This window comes from Rhamphochromis sp. 'chilingali', assembly GCF_963969265.1.
Source record: "Rhamphochromis sp. 'chilingali' genome assembly, chromosome: 12".
Taxonomy (NCBI): domain Eukaryota; kingdom Metazoa; phylum Chordata; class Actinopteri; order Cichliformes; family Cichlidae; genus Rhamphochromis; species Rhamphochromis sp. 'chilingali'.
The window spans coordinates 10,499,977-10,520,161 of record NC_137939.1 but is presented as its reverse complement, the minus strand read 5'-3'; the positions used below and the strand labels follow the sequence as shown (position 1 = coordinate 10,520,161).

At 40.2% G+C, this 20,185-nt stretch overlaps 1 protein-coding gene across 6 annotated transcripts in view; it reads right to left on the bottom strand.

The window, feature by feature from the left end:
- cfap74 (cilia and flagella associated protein 74) overlaps positions 1 to 20,185 on the bottom strand; it is a 58,146-nt gene that overhangs the window by 10,042 nt on the left and 27,919 nt on the right. For all 6 annotated transcript variants that reach the window (XM_080898557.1, XM_080898553.1, XM_080898556.1 and 3 more), the window contains exons 22-28: positions 14,878 to 15,006; positions 7,192 to 7,276; positions 3,750 to 3,923; positions 3,116 to 3,249; positions 2,649 to 2,916; positions 1,552 to 1,686; positions 1,220 to 1,353 (exon numbers count right to left, since the gene is read on the bottom strand). In XM_080898557.1, coding sequence (XP_080754683.1) covers positions 1,220 to 1,353; positions 1,552 to 1,686; positions 2,649 to 2,916; positions 3,116 to 3,249; positions 3,750 to 3,923; positions 7,192 to 7,276; positions 14,878 to 15,006 — 1,059 coding nt within the window. The remainder of the gene's footprint in view (positions 1 to 1,219; positions 1,354 to 1,551; positions 1,687 to 2,648; positions 2,917 to 3,115; positions 3,250 to 3,749; positions 3,924 to 7,191; positions 7,277 to 14,877; positions 15,007 to 20,185) is intronic.

The following is a 20,185-nucleotide window of genomic DNA, read 5'->3' as shown; positions in this document are numbered from 1 at the left end:
GCTGTTTTTTCATCTGCCGTCCATGACCACCTTCCATCTATCCACAGCTCCTCAACCCCTCTGAAAGGTGCCCTCAAATAAAATGCATTATTATTATTATTATTATTATTATTATTATTATTATTATTATTATTATTATTATTATTATTATTATTCAAAGCTCTTCTTTGGATGTTGGCTGCTTTTTGTTCTGTTCTCTGTCAAGATCATTTCACACTGCTTGAGGTCTGGGCTCTGGGGAGACCAATCCATGACTGATAATGTTATATTGTGTGTTTTTCTATCTGTGTATCCTTTTACTCCATTGGCAGCGTGTTTTTGACAAGAGCTCAAACATCACAGACTAAAATGCAGCCCCAAACCATGACGGAGCCTCCACCATGTTTTACAGATGGCTGTAGACACTTACTGTTGTACTGCTCTCCTGTTGTCCTTCATATATACTGATGAATATTTGGACTAAAAATTTAAAATTTGGATTTATCACTCCATATGATCTGTTGCCCCTGATTCTCAGTGCAGTTCTTGTGCAACCTATTCCCCCTGTTTCCCTCCCTTAAGAATGACATCTTGACAGCGGACCTTCCACTGAGACCATTTTTGATGAGGTTTGGGTGAACAATAGACGAATCAGCTGAAGGGCCAGATGCATCTCTCAAAGTGCCTAAAGATAGAATTTAAAACTAATCCTTTGTGTAGACACAACAATGGTTCAGTGGCTTTTTTATCCTTGAATGATTCATAAGTCAGTGTTAAGTGGCTTAACAAACACAAGTGCATTCCTTTGGACTGGACAGAAAATGAGTGAATAACCAACCAAAGTCTGTAGACAACCTTTGAAAGACCTTCATAAAGCCTGGAGAACTACTGCTCAAGTCCACTTTAAAAAATTACAAGAAATTCTGACTCCTTGTAAGGAAATGATGGGTGGTTCATGAATTTTGTAAATGAATATATTTTGTGATCACCGTGAATGAAAAGAAATGGGAATGCTGCTGAAATCAATTAGTCACTGGAATAAGAAGAAAAAACCAACAACAACAAAAAGAAAAAGAAAAGCTTTGTTAGTAGTTGATATTCTAGTGTTGTTGGATCTCAGAAGGTATTAATTAGATTTAGCCTTTTGAAAGGAAGTGCAATTAGAGAAACATTTTTTATTTGCAGTCCAGCAAACTGGATCTGTTTGATTAGATTGAGTAAATAATCTGTAGAAACCTACCCTGGTACTATGTTGCCAGGATCTGGTGATTCACTTTGCTTTCCTTTCTCTGCTTCATTGGACACCTTGCTGTTTTTTGGATTCACTGACGCCTTTTTCCCCTTACTAGGTTCCAGTGGGATCTCCAGTTTTGCCTTACAATGCACATGAACATGAGTGATGGGTTCATACTAAGGTAGATGACTGAAGGGACTACATCTTGCAAAAAAAATGTTCTGTGTGATTATGAAAGTAAAAAAAACCCCATTTAGTCACTTAAGATGTGTTCACATTTAAAAACCCTGGCACAAGCGGACAGTGGCTGGAGTGGGAAGGTGGGTGTGAAGCTGTACCTCCTGTTCAGCGAGTCTGTTTCCCTCGAGCTCACTCTCATAGAGCAACTTGGCTCGATGAAGACGACGGAGCGCCTCTTCTTTGATCTCCTGGTCCAACAGTCTGGGTTTGAACGTTACCTGGACAAGACATCTCTGGGGTAGAGGAGAGACGGTAATATGTCTGAAATTGCTCAGATTTAGAGGATAACACGGGATATTTCTGTGTGTTTCTTTCACGCTACAGTGTTCCTACACCATATCACTTTTTAACTTCAAACCTCTGCTTCATATTAAGGTTGAAATTAGCTTTCAGCAGTGTCCTGTTTTGGGGTTACTGGTTTGTAACAATTCAAGCGGACTGATATATTACCCTGGATCTCTGTGCCTTCTAGCACTTGTGAAGTTGTCACTGTAAATATATTATTCTTAATATCTTGCTTGGAAAATAAAGTTTAAATAAAAAAAAATACTGGAGTCTGGAGGTAAGTGGTCATCTGGAAAATAAGACTTAAAATTAGACTGTCAGAACCAATAGAAGTGATTTTCATTGAGCTTTTTTCCCCCATTTATATCTATAAATAGTGCTTGTTCACTTCCATCAGGTGTCCAGCAGAGAGCATCATTACACTTATAATTCCCTCTGAGCACAGATGGTTTGGTTCCTTAGCTCTGTGCTTATTAAGATCATTTTTAACCAAGATGTAGTAAATAAAAACTAACCGCTTTCTCTAATGTTTAATTTCTTTATAGAAACAAAAGGTCACACTATCTTGTCCATTCAGGTTTATAAATGCATTCAGAAGGAGATTAATCTGTTTTTGGGGCTGATGTGAGATTTTGGATGGATGGAGCTGGATGATGTGTACTCTTAAGTGGTAAGGACAAAAAAAACAGATGGCCCACATTGTATTATTTTACAGATATTATAACATGAAATTATTCAGTTAATAATTACTTTCAGCTAACTCTAGAATAAGCTACTAAGTAGATTTAAATAGACTGTCTAACTGTTATAAATCTGAAGTCTTCTTCACACTAGCAACCTTCTATGTATAAAACCGGTGGTGTGTTCCTTTAACATAAGTGTAAGCTTAATAAGACGTGTTATACCGCACCTCTCCAGGAAGAAGGCGTCCTGCAGACGGACTGATGTCGATGTCTGAGTCCTCTGGCAGGGCGAAGGAGAACAAACGGGGCATTACAGGCGCCTTGACCCCTGGAGAGACTGGTTGTCTATTTTGGTCACGGCCCGTTTGACGGTTGCTCAGGAACAGCATGGCAGTGGACTGGTCACCTACTGCTGTGGCTCCAAACTGAACCAGAAAATGGGAGAGCTCCAGTGGTGGGTGGACACCCACTGCTCGGCAAGACAGCAGAAAATCTCTGATGACAAAATGAATGTTTTTGCTATGGATCAGTAGGTATTGGATTTAATTGAATAAACGGGATCACAACATTCAGTAAAGGCAGTGATTGTCCTATCAACAGATAAGTACAAAAGACTGAATGTTTAAGCAGACACAATGATGCCATAAAGAGTAAATGTCCTTCATTTACACACAGTGTAGGATTTAAAACTAACCTGTTAATTCCAGACTTGCAGCTGAGCTGAAAGACGTACTCTTTGGCAGTTTGGGCACTAAAAATCAGATCAACCTCCAGGGTTTCTTGTGGGAGCAGAGTACCAAATCCATCATTGGGCTGAACCTCAATAAACTTGATTTAGAGAAAAAACAAAAGCTTTAAAGTTATAACTCAGGATGTTTTCATGAAATCTAACTTAGACTCTGATGCTGGTTGCTGTAGCCATTTAAAGCATTTACATTAAGTAATTATCCCTCCGTCTGTTGTTGCTTTTATTGGTGGCAGCAGAATCTGCCAATCCAAACACAGGATGCACATTGTCTTCTTAAGCACGGGGGATTACGAGGAAACAATGTAGGATAACAGCCTCTCTGTTTACTGTTCACTCTCTTTACACTATAAGAGCTATATAAAGTTACTGTTTATGCAAACCTAACAAATTTTAATAATAGGAGGAACCCTGTGGAATGGAACAAACAGTGAAAGTGGGATGTGGACTAAATATGATTCTTCCATAAACATAACATTATCTGCAAAGATAGCAATGCTTGTATCTGGATCCACGCAACTCTACCTCACTAACACATTAACACTTAATAGAAGAAAAGGTTTTCACATCATTCATGCAGTACCTCAGGCACACCCAAGAAGCCAAAGTCTTGGGGTAGGAGGGACAGATTGGTGAGGCGAATGCTGCTCTTGACTGACTGGTAAATGGAACAGTAGCCAAAGTCCACCTCGCTGTGGTCAAACTGCAGGTCTGAGGAGGTCACAATGGCATGGACGGTGAAATGGGCAGGCTGCACCTGCACAAACATGAAGCATCTTTACATCTTTGTTCTCCAGACAAACATCTTTATATCAGTGAAGGTAAATCTGTCTTTCTTTTTTAAGTACAACATGGAATTTCTTTTAATTTCACTTTATCATAATATTGCTAACCTGCCCCAGAAAAAGTTTGGCTTATATAATACAACTCCACGGGCTGTCCTGAAAACTGTTCTGGTATCACTTTTTAAATCTTAATTATACATTATCATATTCTGAGTCAAAAACATGGGCATATTACAGACTGATGTTGCTTTAATTTACAAAGACTTCTCAAGTCTGTGAATTAACAGACAGATGCAGTTGAATTATCGAAAGAATCAAATTGATGTTTAACATCAGTCATGGCTAAAATCGAGCAATTTTTGTGCATTCTGTCATTTTTCATTACCCTGCACTGATAGAAATGCGTCTATGTTTGTGTGTGCGCGCGCGCGTGTGTGTGTGTGCAAGCCAAAACAGGGCTGTGGCTCAGAGTCGGCTTTACAAAGCACCGACCTAAGTACATTTTTTACAATTAGTTAGTCCTAGTCTATAATTTTTGAGGTCTGGTCATGTCTTTATTTCTCTTTCATGAACAGCTGAGCTCTCTAGCTTTTACAGGAAATGTTTCTCAGGCAGGAGTAAAACAGAACATTTGTTCGAGACTATTTTAAGCAGTGGATTAATACACATTTCATGCTCCAATGAGTATTCATGGAGGCAGGGTGATGTGTTTGAGATCCACTCAAAATAAAATTTGGTGTCACGTTTTTGTGAACAAATCAATGTGTATGAATTTGGAGCTCCTCGATGCAGAAAACTAAGTTTTGGAGCTCATTAGCCTCGTTAGCCTTATTCTCTGACAGCATTTAATTCATGTGAATTGTACTAGACAAGAGGCAATTTTGTTAAATTTTGTCAGGTTTTGTGAATTTTTCCCCCCAGCAGTATAAAGCAGATGAGCTTGTTTACTGCACCATTGATTTCCAGGCTGCTGTGATGTCTGGTGACCAGTTGGTGTATGTATGAATGTGTGTGTGTTTTCATGGTGTAATGCCAGGAGCTCATGACTAGGGGCTGGGGGCAACAGCTTTGGTGCATCACAGGAACATCCTGGCCCGCTCTTTGGCTTCTCGTCAGAGCTACACCCCTTCCATGCCCCAGCCCTCTCCTCTCCACGTCCCAGTAAAGTCAGTGAATAGTCGCTGGCTGGGGAGGTAGAGGAAGGTGACAATTTGGCAAGTAGACTGTCCAGATTTAGATTTACTGAAAAAAAGCTGGCAAAAGCACAGCACGAATGTCTAAGCAGCTGCTCTGTGTTTTTAATAAACACTGTCTGATGATATGAAGGAATTCAGCTGCAGTTTCATTTCCTCTTGAGAGGAATGGTCCAGAATTTCCACTTATATCCTTGTAAACAGTAGCTGCATTAATGTGAATATATAATGATACATTTATGAACTAATGTCTTAGTACAATCCCCCAAAAGAGTGACAAAACAGGCCAAGAGATCCAGTCAAATACTGCCAGATAAGTGATTTTAAAATCAAAATCACAGACACCTGAGTCTCATTTATGCATCACACTAAGTTACAAAAAACAAGCAATAGATAAGATGCTGGCATCTTGTCTGTAGCGAGCATCACTGAGGCTCATGAATATCTTAGTACGTCACCCCTACTTGCGGCCCATATATTGATGTAAAAAAATCGAATTCAATTTGGCCCATGAAGTTACTTTTTTTTTTTAGGGTGGATTTGTTTGTTGTTGAAGTTCTTACAAATAAGTTCTTTAAAAAGCAAAAACTTATTTAACATGAAGGAAATATGAGCAGAGAGTACAAACATGTTGAGGGATTGGCTGTGTTAGCGTTTTTATTTTGTTAAATACGAACAAAGTTATAGCAGAAGTGCTGCCACGTGTCTGGCCAGAAAGAGAGTACCAATGTGTTTATTTGGTAGTTCAATGAAAGGCTTCAGTTGATTAAGAGTGAGAAAAAAAAATGTGTTCACATTTGCAGTTTTGTCTTATTATACAATATTTGAAATGAAAAAACAAACAAAACACTATATGTTCGGAAATATTTGTGGGTATTTTCTTGTTTGTTTTGTACTACTTGGACACTAAAGTGGCCCTTCAGTGAGATGACAGGGCCAGCAGTGGCCCACAGCTCATTTAAGTTTGAGATCCCCATCTTAGTATGTAGAATCATGTACTAAACCAACTATATTTCCCAGCAAACAACATTCATTTATTCAAACACGCTGCCAGAGCAGAACCTGAAGCAGAAATGTTAAACTCATTTTACACTGAGGGCCACATACAGCTTGCTTTGGTCTTAAGTGGGTTGGACCAACTTTTTTTCTGTAAGTTGAAAGATGTTTAACTACGTGTTTAATCGGTAAGATATTTAATATAAGAAAAAGAAGTGTAATTTCAATGGTATGTCTTAGTTTTTGTAGATGATGTAGTCAGTAAAAGAAATCTGTCAGCATGACTTAAACTGCAAGAAATAAATGTTTAAAATGACAGAAAAAGCACTGGCATGTTTTTGCCTAAGTTAATTAACAAAAAGCTTTCTTTTTAATTTACTCTGAAATCACTGTAAATATATACAGAAATTTCTCTTTTAGATAATGAAAAAGTTTTCTGTCATTTGCTTATTTGCTTTTACTTAATTACAATGTTTTTGTATCAATTACCATATGGGAGGTCTCCCCTCCTTCACATTTCCCAAAGCACTGCAATGGGCTGGATTGGATTCTTTGCTGGGCCAGTTCTAGCTGCCGGGCCTTATGTTTGACACCCCTGACCTAAAGCATCAGAGTACTACATCAACATGTGTACTGCTCTATATGTATGTGATGAAATCAAGAAAGATGACAACTGCCTTGGCTGCTGGGCAAGAGGTTTTAAGGTAGTCAAATTTTGCGCACAACAGGTACTCCATAATAAAAGAAGGGGATAACAAATACATCTGAAACCTACTTTACCATTTTTGTGCTACTGCAGACAGTTTCAGCAAAACTATATGGGATAACCTTTATGCTTGGCTTATTAGTGTCCATGGAATAACTGGGCCTTGGGGGTGGGAGATAATTTTAGCTTGTTACAAGCAAAATAGGTTACAACCTTCGCTAGCTGCGCTTCTGTTTAGGACAAAGTAGGACACTAGCACTGCACTACACGTTCAAGCCCACTGCTTTCAGGATCACATTGCTCTTATCTGCAGTATACGTGTATAGTACGTAACATGACACAAACCTGGCCTGCTACTTGCACTGTCATTGGAACCTCCAGGACTCCTGTGTCACTGTCAAAAAACTTTGCATCTTTGGACAGGGAGCGTCTGTGAGAAAGCAAAAAGGAAGGCGTGAGGAAGTCGCCATTTGTCATAAAAACAGCTTTATCTTCATGTTCACAAGCAGAAAAGAGCAAAGACATCAAGTAGAGGCTGAAAACAAACACGTAATCGCAACAGTGATTTTGATGCGTTTTTATTTGTTTTGTTAAAATACAAAAAATGCCATCTGTCAAAAGCCACAAGCCAGTGAAGAAAGAAAGAGAAAGATTCAGACCCTGAAGACCCATTACTTTACTTTAACCCACGACTGTAGGATCGGCACGCCGGGGAAAGCAGGAGAGAGATGCAGAGCGCGCCTCCACACTACTGTAGGTTGTAGCCATGGTGATGGGAGACGTAAGTATGATTCAAAGAGGACCAGTAGTCATGCACAGGCTTATGTAAAACTCCAGTCCCTCAATATCCCTCAGTGTCAAGAGCTGCTCTCGTGCTAGCACCAGTAAAAAACTGCATATATGCACGTATGCAGAATTCATTAGCATGTAAAAAAAAGAAAAGTGGTCAAATGTCAAATGCTGTTTGTGTCTTAGATCCACCCACCACCTCCTCTCTCCTTCTCCTAACATCCTTCAATTTTCTTCTCTGCTATTCCTCGCTTTCCCTCCCTTTCTCTCCTTTCAACTGCCTCCCTCTGTCTTTTCCTCTTTACACTCTTAATGCCGGTTGAAGGCTTGAGAGCTAATGCTGTAAATGTCATTGGTTTTAAGGCTCCCCAGATGCTAGTGTGCCTTTTCAAAGCGCTACAACCACCCTCGCCTTCAGCAAATCTGTCAGCTTCAAGTTCGAGGAAAGGTTTGTATTTCGTACGTCCCAGAAACTGCTCTACGACAACCCCATTTATGACTCAAAACCCACAAAGGTCACCTCCTCACCCATCAAAATTAAATCTCTGCAATTACAAAGTCCTTTTTTTCCCCCTGTATAGGTTGACCAATGAGTGCAGAGGGAGTATTTAAGGAAGCACTCTTGTTCTGCCTGCTAATAGAATCGCTGCTGGAGAGTCACTCTTGAATTAGCTTGGCAGGGCAGAGTGGAAAAGCCTGGTGGGGCGTCGCCAGGCCCATATGCTCGGGAGAATTTTGTCGATGGATAGGCTTTCAGATTTGTCAGTGTCCTAAACAGATTTGCTTGTGTGCTCTTCCTCTCTGCAGCCAGATTATCCACAGTCCAAAAGCAATTCTCCTCTATAGCCTTTATGGTACTTCAGAGATTAGTAGATGCAGTAAAACTCAAATGGTTGTTCTAACTTCCGAGCCGCAATGCAAATAACCAGAGTATTTCAAGTGAAACTACTGATATAACCTGTTCAATCCAGCAGGTGGTTTTTCTAATGACCAGCTTTAATCTATAACAGTGAGGAGGGAAAAACCAGAAGGAAGCCTGTTTTTCAGGGGACTTTATGAGCTTACAACACAGCGCTTCCTTTCGCTTGAGTAAAAATAATGTATTCACATAGAAAATATATACATTCCTCTTCAGTCTGCACTCGTATTTAGACTTCTCTTCACCATTAAAAAAAGTGATTATGAAAGGGATTACAGATTAAGAGGCTTAAGGATTTTTCACTGTGCAAAAACGGGCGGACGAGAATTACAGTAAATGACCATTAAGTAAAAAAACATAATGATGGGAAAGAAATAAGTTACGGAAGTTATGTTTGCTTGTTATCTTGAAACCCACTGCAGTGTGAACGTTTCTGATGAGAGTCGTGCGTTAGCAGTTAAAGTGCTGGCAGAACCATTCAGTCTAATCTGCAGTAATCTATCCTTGTAATCTCCCTTTTATCAGCTGGAACTGCCAGGGTTGGAGACATTGCCTGCTCTTCAGAGATTACACCTAAAACCACTAATTCGAGTAGTCCTGTTCAAATGATCCCGTCATCAGCAACAGGGAAACAAATTTCCATGAGTTAGATTGAAATTCTCCACAGGCACAACCTAAGAATGTGCTTTCCTTTTCTGTGGGACAGATTTTAGAAGAAGCCAAAATTTAGGACCAAAAGAGCCAGCTCACATGGCATGGTAATGCATCTATAACGGTGCGGCGTGTAACGTTTCAAGACATATTTAGTATGTTACAATAAAGTACAATATGTAAAAGAAAGGGAAACTCTCAAATTCAAAGCAATTTTGATTGTAGCTTTTGTGCTGGCAGTAAATGACAAAGTAAAAAGACTAAACAACCCTCCGCCGAACAGAAATGAGCTAACACGAACCGAATATCGGGCGGCACAAATGTCACGAAACAAAATGGCAATCACTCTGATTCCGTCAGCGTCCATCTGAATTCAAACGAGCAGCATTCCTCTTCATCGAGCGGGATCACAAACATGTGAACCATTAGATTTAGTACAGTACAGAGGGGATTATGCTGCACATGGAAGAATGTGAGGCAAAAGAGTGAGTGGGCTAGATGTGACAAATAAAGGTGGAGGAAGACAGGCAGCGAGGGCTGAAGCAAGAAGAGATGCTGAATGATGTGGGCAGGCTAAGCACAATCCCTCGGAGCAGGAAGCAAGAATGTGCTCACCCTCTCCCAAAAGCCTGAGGAGGGGAGGCAAGAAGGAAACACCTGTATAAAGAATGAAAGCTATGAGTCATTTGTGAATCCAGATTTAACAGTGTGTGAGTGTGTCAGGGTCTGCGGAGGCAGACCGTGCGGAAACGTGTGTGGTGGACCCAGGTGCGAACACAGGCGAGGATGCAGGAGTGGATTTAAACAAAAGCGAGCCTTTTATTATGGCTGATGAAAAGGAACAAAACAGAGTGAAGGCAGCATAAGAGTAACCGTTCAAACGAAAACCTAAACTGGAAATAAACTAAGGAAAAGCTATGGCTTGGAATACGGAACACAGAGGTGGTAACACAGACGACGCGACACAGACTGTATGAAACACAGAGACTAAATACACAAGAGGGATGATCAGGGGAAGTGGATGCACACGGGGAACACAGGTGACACTGATAATCATAACAAGACACGGCAGGAGTGAACGTAACACTGATGGGAGATGGGCAAAGTAAAACAGGAAGTACACAGAGGTTCAAACAGGAGGGGAGAGAGCACGGGGAGAACGCAGACATAACGGGCTGGGGAAAACATAGAATAAAACACAAAGAGAGACGAGGGCTCATAAATACACAGAGGGGCACACAGGGGGTGAGAGTCACGAAGGGAAAACACATAAGGAACAACGTAACAGATCAACCCAGGAAGCATGGCCTAAATAAAGAACAAAATACAAAAATACATGAAAACTAAGAATACTGGGCCCACATGGCCCAGGACCATGACAGAGTGTGTGCACGGATTAGACAGTGAGTGAAAGCAGTGCTTCTAATGAGGATTTGGAAATCCAATGATAATCCCTGGCTGAAGGAATTGGCAATGCCATCTTAAATGACACACCGCCACTGCATAACACAAAAGCAAACCTACCAAAAATCAACAGATTGGGAGGCGAGATCCAACCATGACAGAGATGACACATACAGGGACACAGCTTGATGACATGCTGGAAACATACTTGTTTTCCAATCCCAGTGAGAATCATGTGAGTTTCTGCTGTGGATGAAGGACACTGTTTGGGTCCTTGGGGTATCTTAAAGGAGAATTAAAATCTTATTTTGTAAAGCTTTAGCCACCTTTTGAGACCATACTTACCTACAGAACGGGTTTATGTCTTTGAGAGACATAAACCCCTGATAATCTTTTAAAAACCCAGATCATCGTTTAATAAAACTCACTGGTGTTTTGAAGATACATACAAAACCCTTAAACACTCAGTTTAAAATTGTATTTCATGCATTTAGCTCACAAGTGGAAGTGAGACATATCTCTGTTTCCACCTGTGTCTATCACGTGTGTCCAAGGTGTCCAACTGACTACTCGTGTTCAGTCTGTCTACGTCACTTCCAGTGAAAGGGCCTCCACGCACAGCCCTTTGTCCATCTGTCACTGGTCAAGCTCCAGATTTGTTTAGTAAGGGCTAAGCACTAATAGACATATATTCCAACTGCTGAGATTGTCAGGACTTTTTGTGACACATGCCAAAACAAAAAAACAAGATATTTTCCTGATATGTCCTTGTTGGCAACACATCATAGCACAGTACAGTTCACACTACAAAAAGAGATGTGTCCAAATATGTCTCACAACACCTCATTAAGTTTTTTGATTGATCTGATCATAAGTAGGGTTCCTACATATTAGATTTAAGACTTTTTAAGGCACTTTTTTTGCCACTTCGAATGAAACTTAGTGTCACGGACCCGGCTCTGGAGGACTCGGGGGTCCGTGAGCAGTTTGTTGTTATTATTATTATTATTTGGGGATGTGTGTTTTTCTGCACTATGCTGTGTTATTCTGTGTTCCACTCATTATATGTATAGGCAGGGTGTGGGTGTGTACATGTATTACTGGGGGTGTGGCCACATGCAGGCCTGATGGGTGTGGCCCTGCAGGAGGACTGGCCACACCTGAAGTTCCTGCCACACACCTGTTGTTGATCAGGGCTCGTCAGGGGGGAGCTACTTAGGAGAGTGTTGGAGCTCCCACTGGTGTGGGGTTGTCTTCTCAAGTTAGTGTGTGTGTGTGTGTGTGTGTGTGTGTGTGTGTGTGTGTGTGTGTGTGTGTGTGTGTGTGTGTGTGTGTGTGTGTGTGTGTGTGTGTGTGTGTGTGTGTGTGTGTGTGTGTGTGTGTGTCAGCGTATGACGGTGCAGTTCGTGTATGCCTGCCAGGGTTGGTATTAACGGCTGTTTCTGTGGTTTTTCCGCAGGTGGAAGAGTAGATCAGAACGGCGGCACGCACGGGGTGTGCGAGAACACAACAGCAGGGAGCACGAGCACAGACGGGAGTCAAGGGAGCAACTGGGATTTATTGTGTTTACAGCTCTCAATGTAAATAAATGCACTGTTTGCACACAGAGCTCTGCGCCTGGGTCCTCTTTCCCCATATCCCCACGGTCTGCCAGCCAGACCGTGACACTTAGGGTTAGAGCCACAAATTGTTTTTGTACTTCACTCAACTTGCAATCTACTTGCACATTATACCAAACATGTCCTTGTTAGATCTGTAAAAAAACAACTAATTGAGGCCACTTGGTTGAAACTGCCGCTTCCAATTGCACCACACTCTTGCTACAAAAAACAATACAACATGCCTTGTATACAGCTGGCAGTCAGGTTTTGGCTATGCAGCAAAATCTTAAAAAATGCACATACCATCTGCTACCTATCAATGATATAATACAAGTGTACATTCAGTAAAAGGTGTATTCATTTTGTCTTGATCTGTGATCATATACCTTTTTCCTTGACAAAAATAATAAATAAACACATTTAGAACTGATTCTAAACAGGATATTACCTTGTTAATATACAGTCTGTGTATCAGACTGTGACATAATTACCTGAGAGAAAATAAGGATAATAAACACAGGATGTTAGACTGAAAAATGAAGCAACACAGCAAAACAATTTAATGCCAGACTTACACTTAGTGATATTCTGTTCTCAGAATTTACCGTGCTGAGCTTAATGTTCTAATAATGGATCTACAATCTACAAATAAACAAGATTTACCACTATGAGAACAGTGAAAACAGTGTGGGCCACTCAGAGCACACGGATCTATGTCTGGTGTCTTAGGTTATATAAGCAGATTCAGGACCATCATATAAGCAGTGGTGAATCGTGAATGCATTGAGGGATGAGAGGAGCTTGATACTAACAAAAAGAGGCAGAATAAATGCAGAGTTAGAGCTGGAGAAGTGAAAGAGCACAGAAACACAGAGGACTGCAGAGAGAGAGAAAAACCCAAAGAGAAAGAAGTATAATTAAGCACAGAGGTGATAGGCCAGGAAAAAGAGAAGTATGTGTGAGCGAGTGGGAGAAGACGCCACAGAAGCAGGAGAGAGAGACAGAGAGAGAGATGGAGTGATGAAGTGTGATACAGAGCGAGTAGGGAGGGGGTGAAGCTGTAGTTGTGTTAGTGCTCATGAAGGATGCACCATCTCAGCAGCAGCACAAGTAAAGCTGGACTCTAATCCTCGCATTAAAAACCTCTGCTGATTCGCTAAGCCAGATTACTGACATTTTCCCACTTTCCTCTACTGCCACCCTACTGTACGATGACCACTGCATGCCCTTAACTTTTGTCATTTGCAACGAAAATGACCTCCTGTTATTTATTTATTTATTTATGCATACACAAATGTCTTTTCAGTTATCAATACGCAAGGCTGTTGAACTGTGAAACGAGAAAAAAAAGGAGTGTGGGCAGAAGAATACTGACACCCACACAGAGTTTTTACCGCACGCCTCTCATATTTGCCCTGGGGGTCCCCTTGTCCGCTCTCCTGGCATTCAAACCACAGTTCAGCTCCTGGCTCTCCATCTAAATATAGAGCCTGTATTGTTCTTGAAAGAATTACCACATCCTTCAAAGTCATTAGAAACCATTATCACAAGCCTTCATGCCCCTGCGATTAGAGGGCAGGTGTGTTGTACAAACTCTTTTATACCTGCTGGCTGCTGACAGGCTTCAGATTGTTGCCTTTTGTAACTCTGTAAGACTCCTCCGTTTACTTGCTTTGGAAAAGGGAATTGTGTCAAAAAAGCGTTGTAGTAAACTAGTAACAATATCACAACAGATTTCTGTAGCCAGCCACAACACAGGGAAACACGATTTATAGACAAAAAGTAAGCTAGCATAAATTGTTGTGTAAAATCGACGCAGTGAGTGCTCATCACAGCTTCTTTAACTATTTTGTTCATTGTTTTCCGCCACAAAAGCTATTAAACCAGGCGGCTTAAACTGGCAAATGAGGGTTGAGATGGTGGGCTGTGTTATACTTAATAATTGTAGTGCACATTAATCCACTATAGCACTGACTGTGAGGCACAGATGGAAGCTAAGTTGCCCAGGGTACATGGATAGTAGTTGATAAAACAGAGTGAGAGAAAACCGGTAGTTTATTTCCCACTTTGCAGCCTGGAGAGCAAGAGAGCACTGTTAACATTGTTCACTTCAACAACCTGTGATCTAGCTTTCTATAATCCCTAGTCAGTGGGCATAAGTGGAAGGATATCAGCTAAACAGGTAAAGCAGTATTAAGTAATAAGATTTATCTGGTTCACAGAAATTGATATGCATGTTGACTTTTGTTGAACTGTTTTCGTATGTGCAAAATGGCTAACACCAACAGTAGGCTAATATGATAAGTTAGCTAAGTTAACAGTTGTAGTTTTTGTTCTTAGAAGCTTTTAAAATGAACATGAACTGTCCTGTCATAACAGTGTATCGATTTCTTCTTTACTATAATCACCTGCTTTTTTAAAACATTAAGTGTGCAGCGTACATAATCTACAGCAGCTTTTCCACAGAAAAACTGTTTACCCTTTTTAAGAAGCAGATTACACAAAACTGTAAGCCAGGATCAAAATATATTACAACTTCTCTTTGGGGTGAAACAGTTTGCACTTTCATAGAAGGCTGAGAGAATCTTAACAAGGTTATTCTAAAATAAGATTATCACTGCTCCAGTGGTTCCATTATCATTGCATCCTCTGTGTGTCCTTCCTTACCTCGGGATGAACTTCAGTTGGGCACTAAAGCTTGATTGAGCCTGGATGAAGCCGGTCTTTGGTAGGATCTCCATGTGCTTCCTCATGTCCTTACATACCTCAAAGGTCAGTTTCAAAGCTGTGCTGGCTCTGCCATGCAAAAAATATACATATAAATACATAATCCATGATATATAAAACACAGGCAACAATATACAAGAATACTTTATTTTACTGACATAAAGGTAAAGATGGCAGTTCCACATTATCTGAAGCGGATCTCAGATGTTAAATACTCAGAATGGACAATTAACTGTTTGAGCGTCCACATAAGAAGCAGGGGCTGTTGTGGAGGACCACATTAAAAAGCTTATAATGAGGTAAAATTAATAATGAGCAAAAGTGAGTTGAGCTTATTGGTTCAGTCCTCCCCAACACTCCCTGTTTCTCATTAACTTTCTCAAGTTAATTGTTAAATGAAGGGTAGCTTACTTATTGTATGGCAAAGAAATGTACATATATTTTACATTTCGCCCTAAAACTTCTTCTGTTTGAGGTTAATTGAGTTTTTAGTTAAAAGCTAGATTCTTTTTGTTTTCACACTGTCACCAAGTGGTTGCTCAAAGGGGACTTGTTGGGTTTCTCTCTAAAAAATGGAGTGAATTGCACTGAGATATCCTGTATGATTTGGTGTCAGATGAATTAAAACTGAAGTTAAAGACTAGGCTGGGCTGATCATAATAAGGAATCCAGATTGTATTGTATCGTCTGTTAATGTAAAGTTTGTCAGGTAATTTTATAACTTCTAGTTTTTGGATTCCTCAGACAAACATGCCTCCAAATGAGTCCCTTTTTTTTTGCTCTTTCAAGTGTAATAACCAAAAGTATGATGAAACCCTGTTTAAACCTGCTATCCTTCGAGGACTCAGCAGGTACTGAAAGAATTTGGTCTCAGTGACACCCACAGAAAATGTCTTTTATGGAGAAATCTACCCCAAATCAGTATAATTTAAGTGACCTAATTTCCACAAGCTTCAACAGATGGTTGTGCCCGTGGCTGCAAGCCTCAGTTATAGCTGAGGCTTGTGATATAAATGGCTCGTCACCTTGGGAATTTCTCCAACACATCCAATACAGCCCACACCTTCAAAAAACAATGACAGTACAGACAAGCTGAAAGCACAGTTTGCTGGAGGTGACACGTGTATACATAATATTTTGTTGTGCTTGCTTTCATCTTCAAAAGACACAAAGGTGAGCCTTTAGCGAGCTGTGGCCAAATAGACTGAGGGACCCGTCATTATTTGATTCTCCTCTCAAAAGAACTGGCCCACTTTGAACAGGGAGGTCAGCCAGATGGTTGTTTCCCCGAGGCAAGGACTCACAGGGACACTTGGGGGATATTAAGTTGCTATCTTTATGCCAGCTAAATGACAGCCTTCAAATTGCTGGCAGAGGCATAATCATGGCTACATAACAATTTAGGGTAATTAGGGATTTTAATTAACATGGGCATTTAACTCAACCTGTCTTGATTTTACTGGCAGGCAGTGACCAGTTTATTTTTGAAGCAATGCTTAGTGGAAATCCACAGAAGTATTAATACTGTGTAATGCAGTGATATTTTAGGCAAAAAAGAAGTAAAGGTTTGCATGTTATTGCATAACAGCAACTTTAAGATGCACATGATCAATTTTAAATATGTACAACAGTTTGAAGAAGTGAAGGAAGGTCCATAACAAAACGGCATTCCCATTTTGCGTGAAAGAACTTGACGCACAGACCTAACCTCCACACTATCAAACAACATCACCAGAGTGAAGACAAAGTGAAAATAGTGTTGAATATATGACTATAGATATGATATTTCCTCTGGGTTTGGTTTAGTTTATGCAGGTGGTCTCATGCATGTGCTGTGGGTTTAACAATAATGCATTCTTTATAACAAGTTAAATAAAAATCACTGGAACTACTTGCAGTTGGATGCCTGCCTGGGCTAGTTTTAGGCAGTTACTATATAAATTAATCTAGCTAGTAACTTTTTTCACGTTCTTTCACTATATTTAACATCAGTTTCTACTCTTCAGTGCCAAAAACTTTAAGCAAATGCTAGGTTAGGCGAATGGACAAAAGAGCTCATGTCTCTTATCAAGAATAATGCAGCAAAGAGAGGCAACATAAAAACACAACCTTTTACTGCCTTAGTGATTCACAGAAGCTCCAGCAGGCTATGAAACGTCTGTAAAAAACTCCCACTGTGACCCTTTGGGGGCTCCGTAAAAATAGTCCTAAAAAGTTAAACTTTCTTTTATTAGAGCCACATAATAATGCTACTCATTACAATCATCAAGGTTTAGTGGGAATGATATCAGGTCATGTTGCAGAGAGGTTACTCATGCTGAGTCTACATAGAGTGCTGAATAACCAAGTGCCTGGACTCCGAGTGCCCACGGCTGCAGCAGTGGCTCTGCCTTTTCTTAAAAGAGACAGGTGGCTGTGCTTGCATACTCCACATGTACTCCAAAGCCCCATGGGAGACCAAGCCTTCATGGCAAGCGCTCTAGGCAACTGTCCCCATAATGCAGCACTGTCTCCTTTTATCCCACATAATATATATAAATAAAACTAACCTGCCAGAAGTATGGAACGCCAGGACTGCCATAATGAATTAATTAAATACACCATTAAATAATTAATTAAATGTGGCAATAATTAATTAAAATTGGAATTAATTAATTAAATAAATAGTTATGACACATGTAATTAATTAATTATTGACACATTTAATTAATTATTTATGTATTTCACGTTTTAATTAATTATTGACACATTTAATTAATTAATTATTGACATATTTAATTAATTATTTATGTATTTCACATTTTAATTAATTATTGACACATTTAATTAATTATTGACACATTTAATTAATTATTTAATGATATATTTATTTATTTCATTTTGGCAGTCCTGACGCCTGGCTCTCATCATGAAATAATTTTATCTGTCAGCCTCACCCATCAAACTCAGGGGGCGGGGTTAACGCTGATCGAGTCAAAACCATTGCTTTGGCCTGGTGGCCATTGTTTCTAGCACACAACAACCGGCATGTGGAAGCTAACTGAACTGAGCTTTGAAAAACCCTGTTTGTGTGTTACCAAATACCGTTTTAATATTTTTTTAGCCGAGAATGTAGTGGTTTAATCTTCATGTGTCTGGTCGGTTTGTCAAGATACAGCCTCTTTGCAAAAGTGTTTCGATGATTTCGGAGATGTCGTCCCAGTCTCACGGCAAAGCGTGGGATAGACCCGCTCGCCTCGCAAGCAATCCCACCGACAAAGCGCAGGCCCCGGTACACAGCTGTAGTAACCCCCGCTGACTTCTTTTACTGAGGTTATATTTATCGGTGTTTTATTTCCTGATGTTCTTATGTGTCCTACGTGTTTCAGTCGCCAATTCTGAATTATAACTAACATTAAAAACATGTTTAAGGAGGAGAGAGAGCAAATAAATCTGTTTAACATCTGATCTTTGGGTTTTTGTTCAGTAATCAGCGTGACCTGTATAAACACATAAAAGAGATAACGTTGGTGTTTCCGTCATGTAGTAACTGCTGGCTTTAACTGTACAAAGGTTGTTCGACACTATGAAACACATACAGACTTCATGATGTTCGGCTAATATTTTTATTGTGAATATTAATCATGCTGACCTCGCTCTGTACACCACGCAGCGAGGTCAGCATATCCACGATATCCTCAGCTCCATGAGTTAACACAAAGTTTCCCAGCTGACTATCTAACTGCCAACTATTCCAGAGACGTGAAAATATACAGCATAAAGAAAAGTGTAAGAGACTCAGCAGCAGATTAGAATAACAGTTATACATTTAATAAATCACCAAATGAATCCAAGAAACGAGCAAACCTGTTCCGACAATTTGAGTTTGTATTCCCTCAGCTGCAGACTCGCTGCTGTTTAAATGTTTGAAAAGGAAGATTAGATATAAACAAACGTCAAACATAGACTCAGTCTGCCTTCACATTTGATATGAGGCCAGCACGTATAGTGGCCTCAGCAGGCTATTACTGAAATACACGTGCTATATCATAAACTATGATATAAACAGGGAGGTCCTATTAACATGTTTAGTTTTAAAGGACACCTTCCTGCCTTTAGTCTCATTCATGAGCAGTATTCGTTTTCTTCTAACATCCAGAAGTCTGCACAATGTGTTTCATAGTTTGTAACAAGCCTTTGACAGGTAAACATAACATGACCGAAAAAGCAAAAAAAAAAAAAAAAAAAAGAGAGAGAGAGAGAGAGAGAGTTGACATAAGAAGAGAAAATGCTCTCAATTATGGAGACAGACAAATGGTTCATTTATGTTTGATGTGTGTTTATTCCTCCCTAAATATCGTCGGTGAAGTTCGCCATGCACGTCAGATTTTCCTGCGCATTTTTATACCTCTGCCAACAGAGAGAGAAAAAAATCACATTCTAACAGACAGCTGGTGCTTAGAATACAGTTGAATAACTATTAAAAAACAGATGATATTTAGATGATAGTTCAGTCTAACACATGTGCCAGTGAACCATTAAACGTCTGTGAAACTATGCAGTTATGAAACGTAACTTTAACCTCAGCCAAACCGATTTGCTCAGTTGTAAATAAAACAGCGAAGTAAACGTGACCCGACAGACAGAACCTGAGTGAATGAAGTCCAGCGTTTAACCACTGAGAGCTAAAACTCAGCTGAGGTTTGAAAGCTGTGTGCCGGTGATTGGACATCAGCCGCTGATAAAGCTGTTCGCCTATAAAGTGCTCTGTAAGGAAACGAGCTCCAGCAGCTCTGCGCTCGGGGAAAATACTATATTTACTTATCTTGTGCAGAAAAATGCGCTGACATTGCGTTATATCGAGCACCGGCTGCCCAGTTAAACTGTGACTATCACCAGGTAACTAGGCGTGTTTCTTGAATTAGCAGCAGGTGTTAAACAGCTGACAGATGAGGAGGAGGATGCATGCAGGTAAACTGAGGGTCTGCTGAGCTGATCGCTGGTTTCGTGAGAAAAATGTCAGCTCGTTCTTTATGTTACAGAAGCACAGAGACACAAGACCAGGCGGAAAGAGACGATCGTTCGGTGAAAATGAGAATCTGCGAATGCAACATGTGGAACACGGAGAGTGGAATATGTAAACAAACCGGTTAATGTACCCCCTCGGTGCGCTCTGCATGCTAACTGTTAGCAGAGCTAGTGAAATCTCTGAAAACATCTGAGCACTTTTGCAAGCATGTTCTATGTTGACAACCTGACCAGACATACG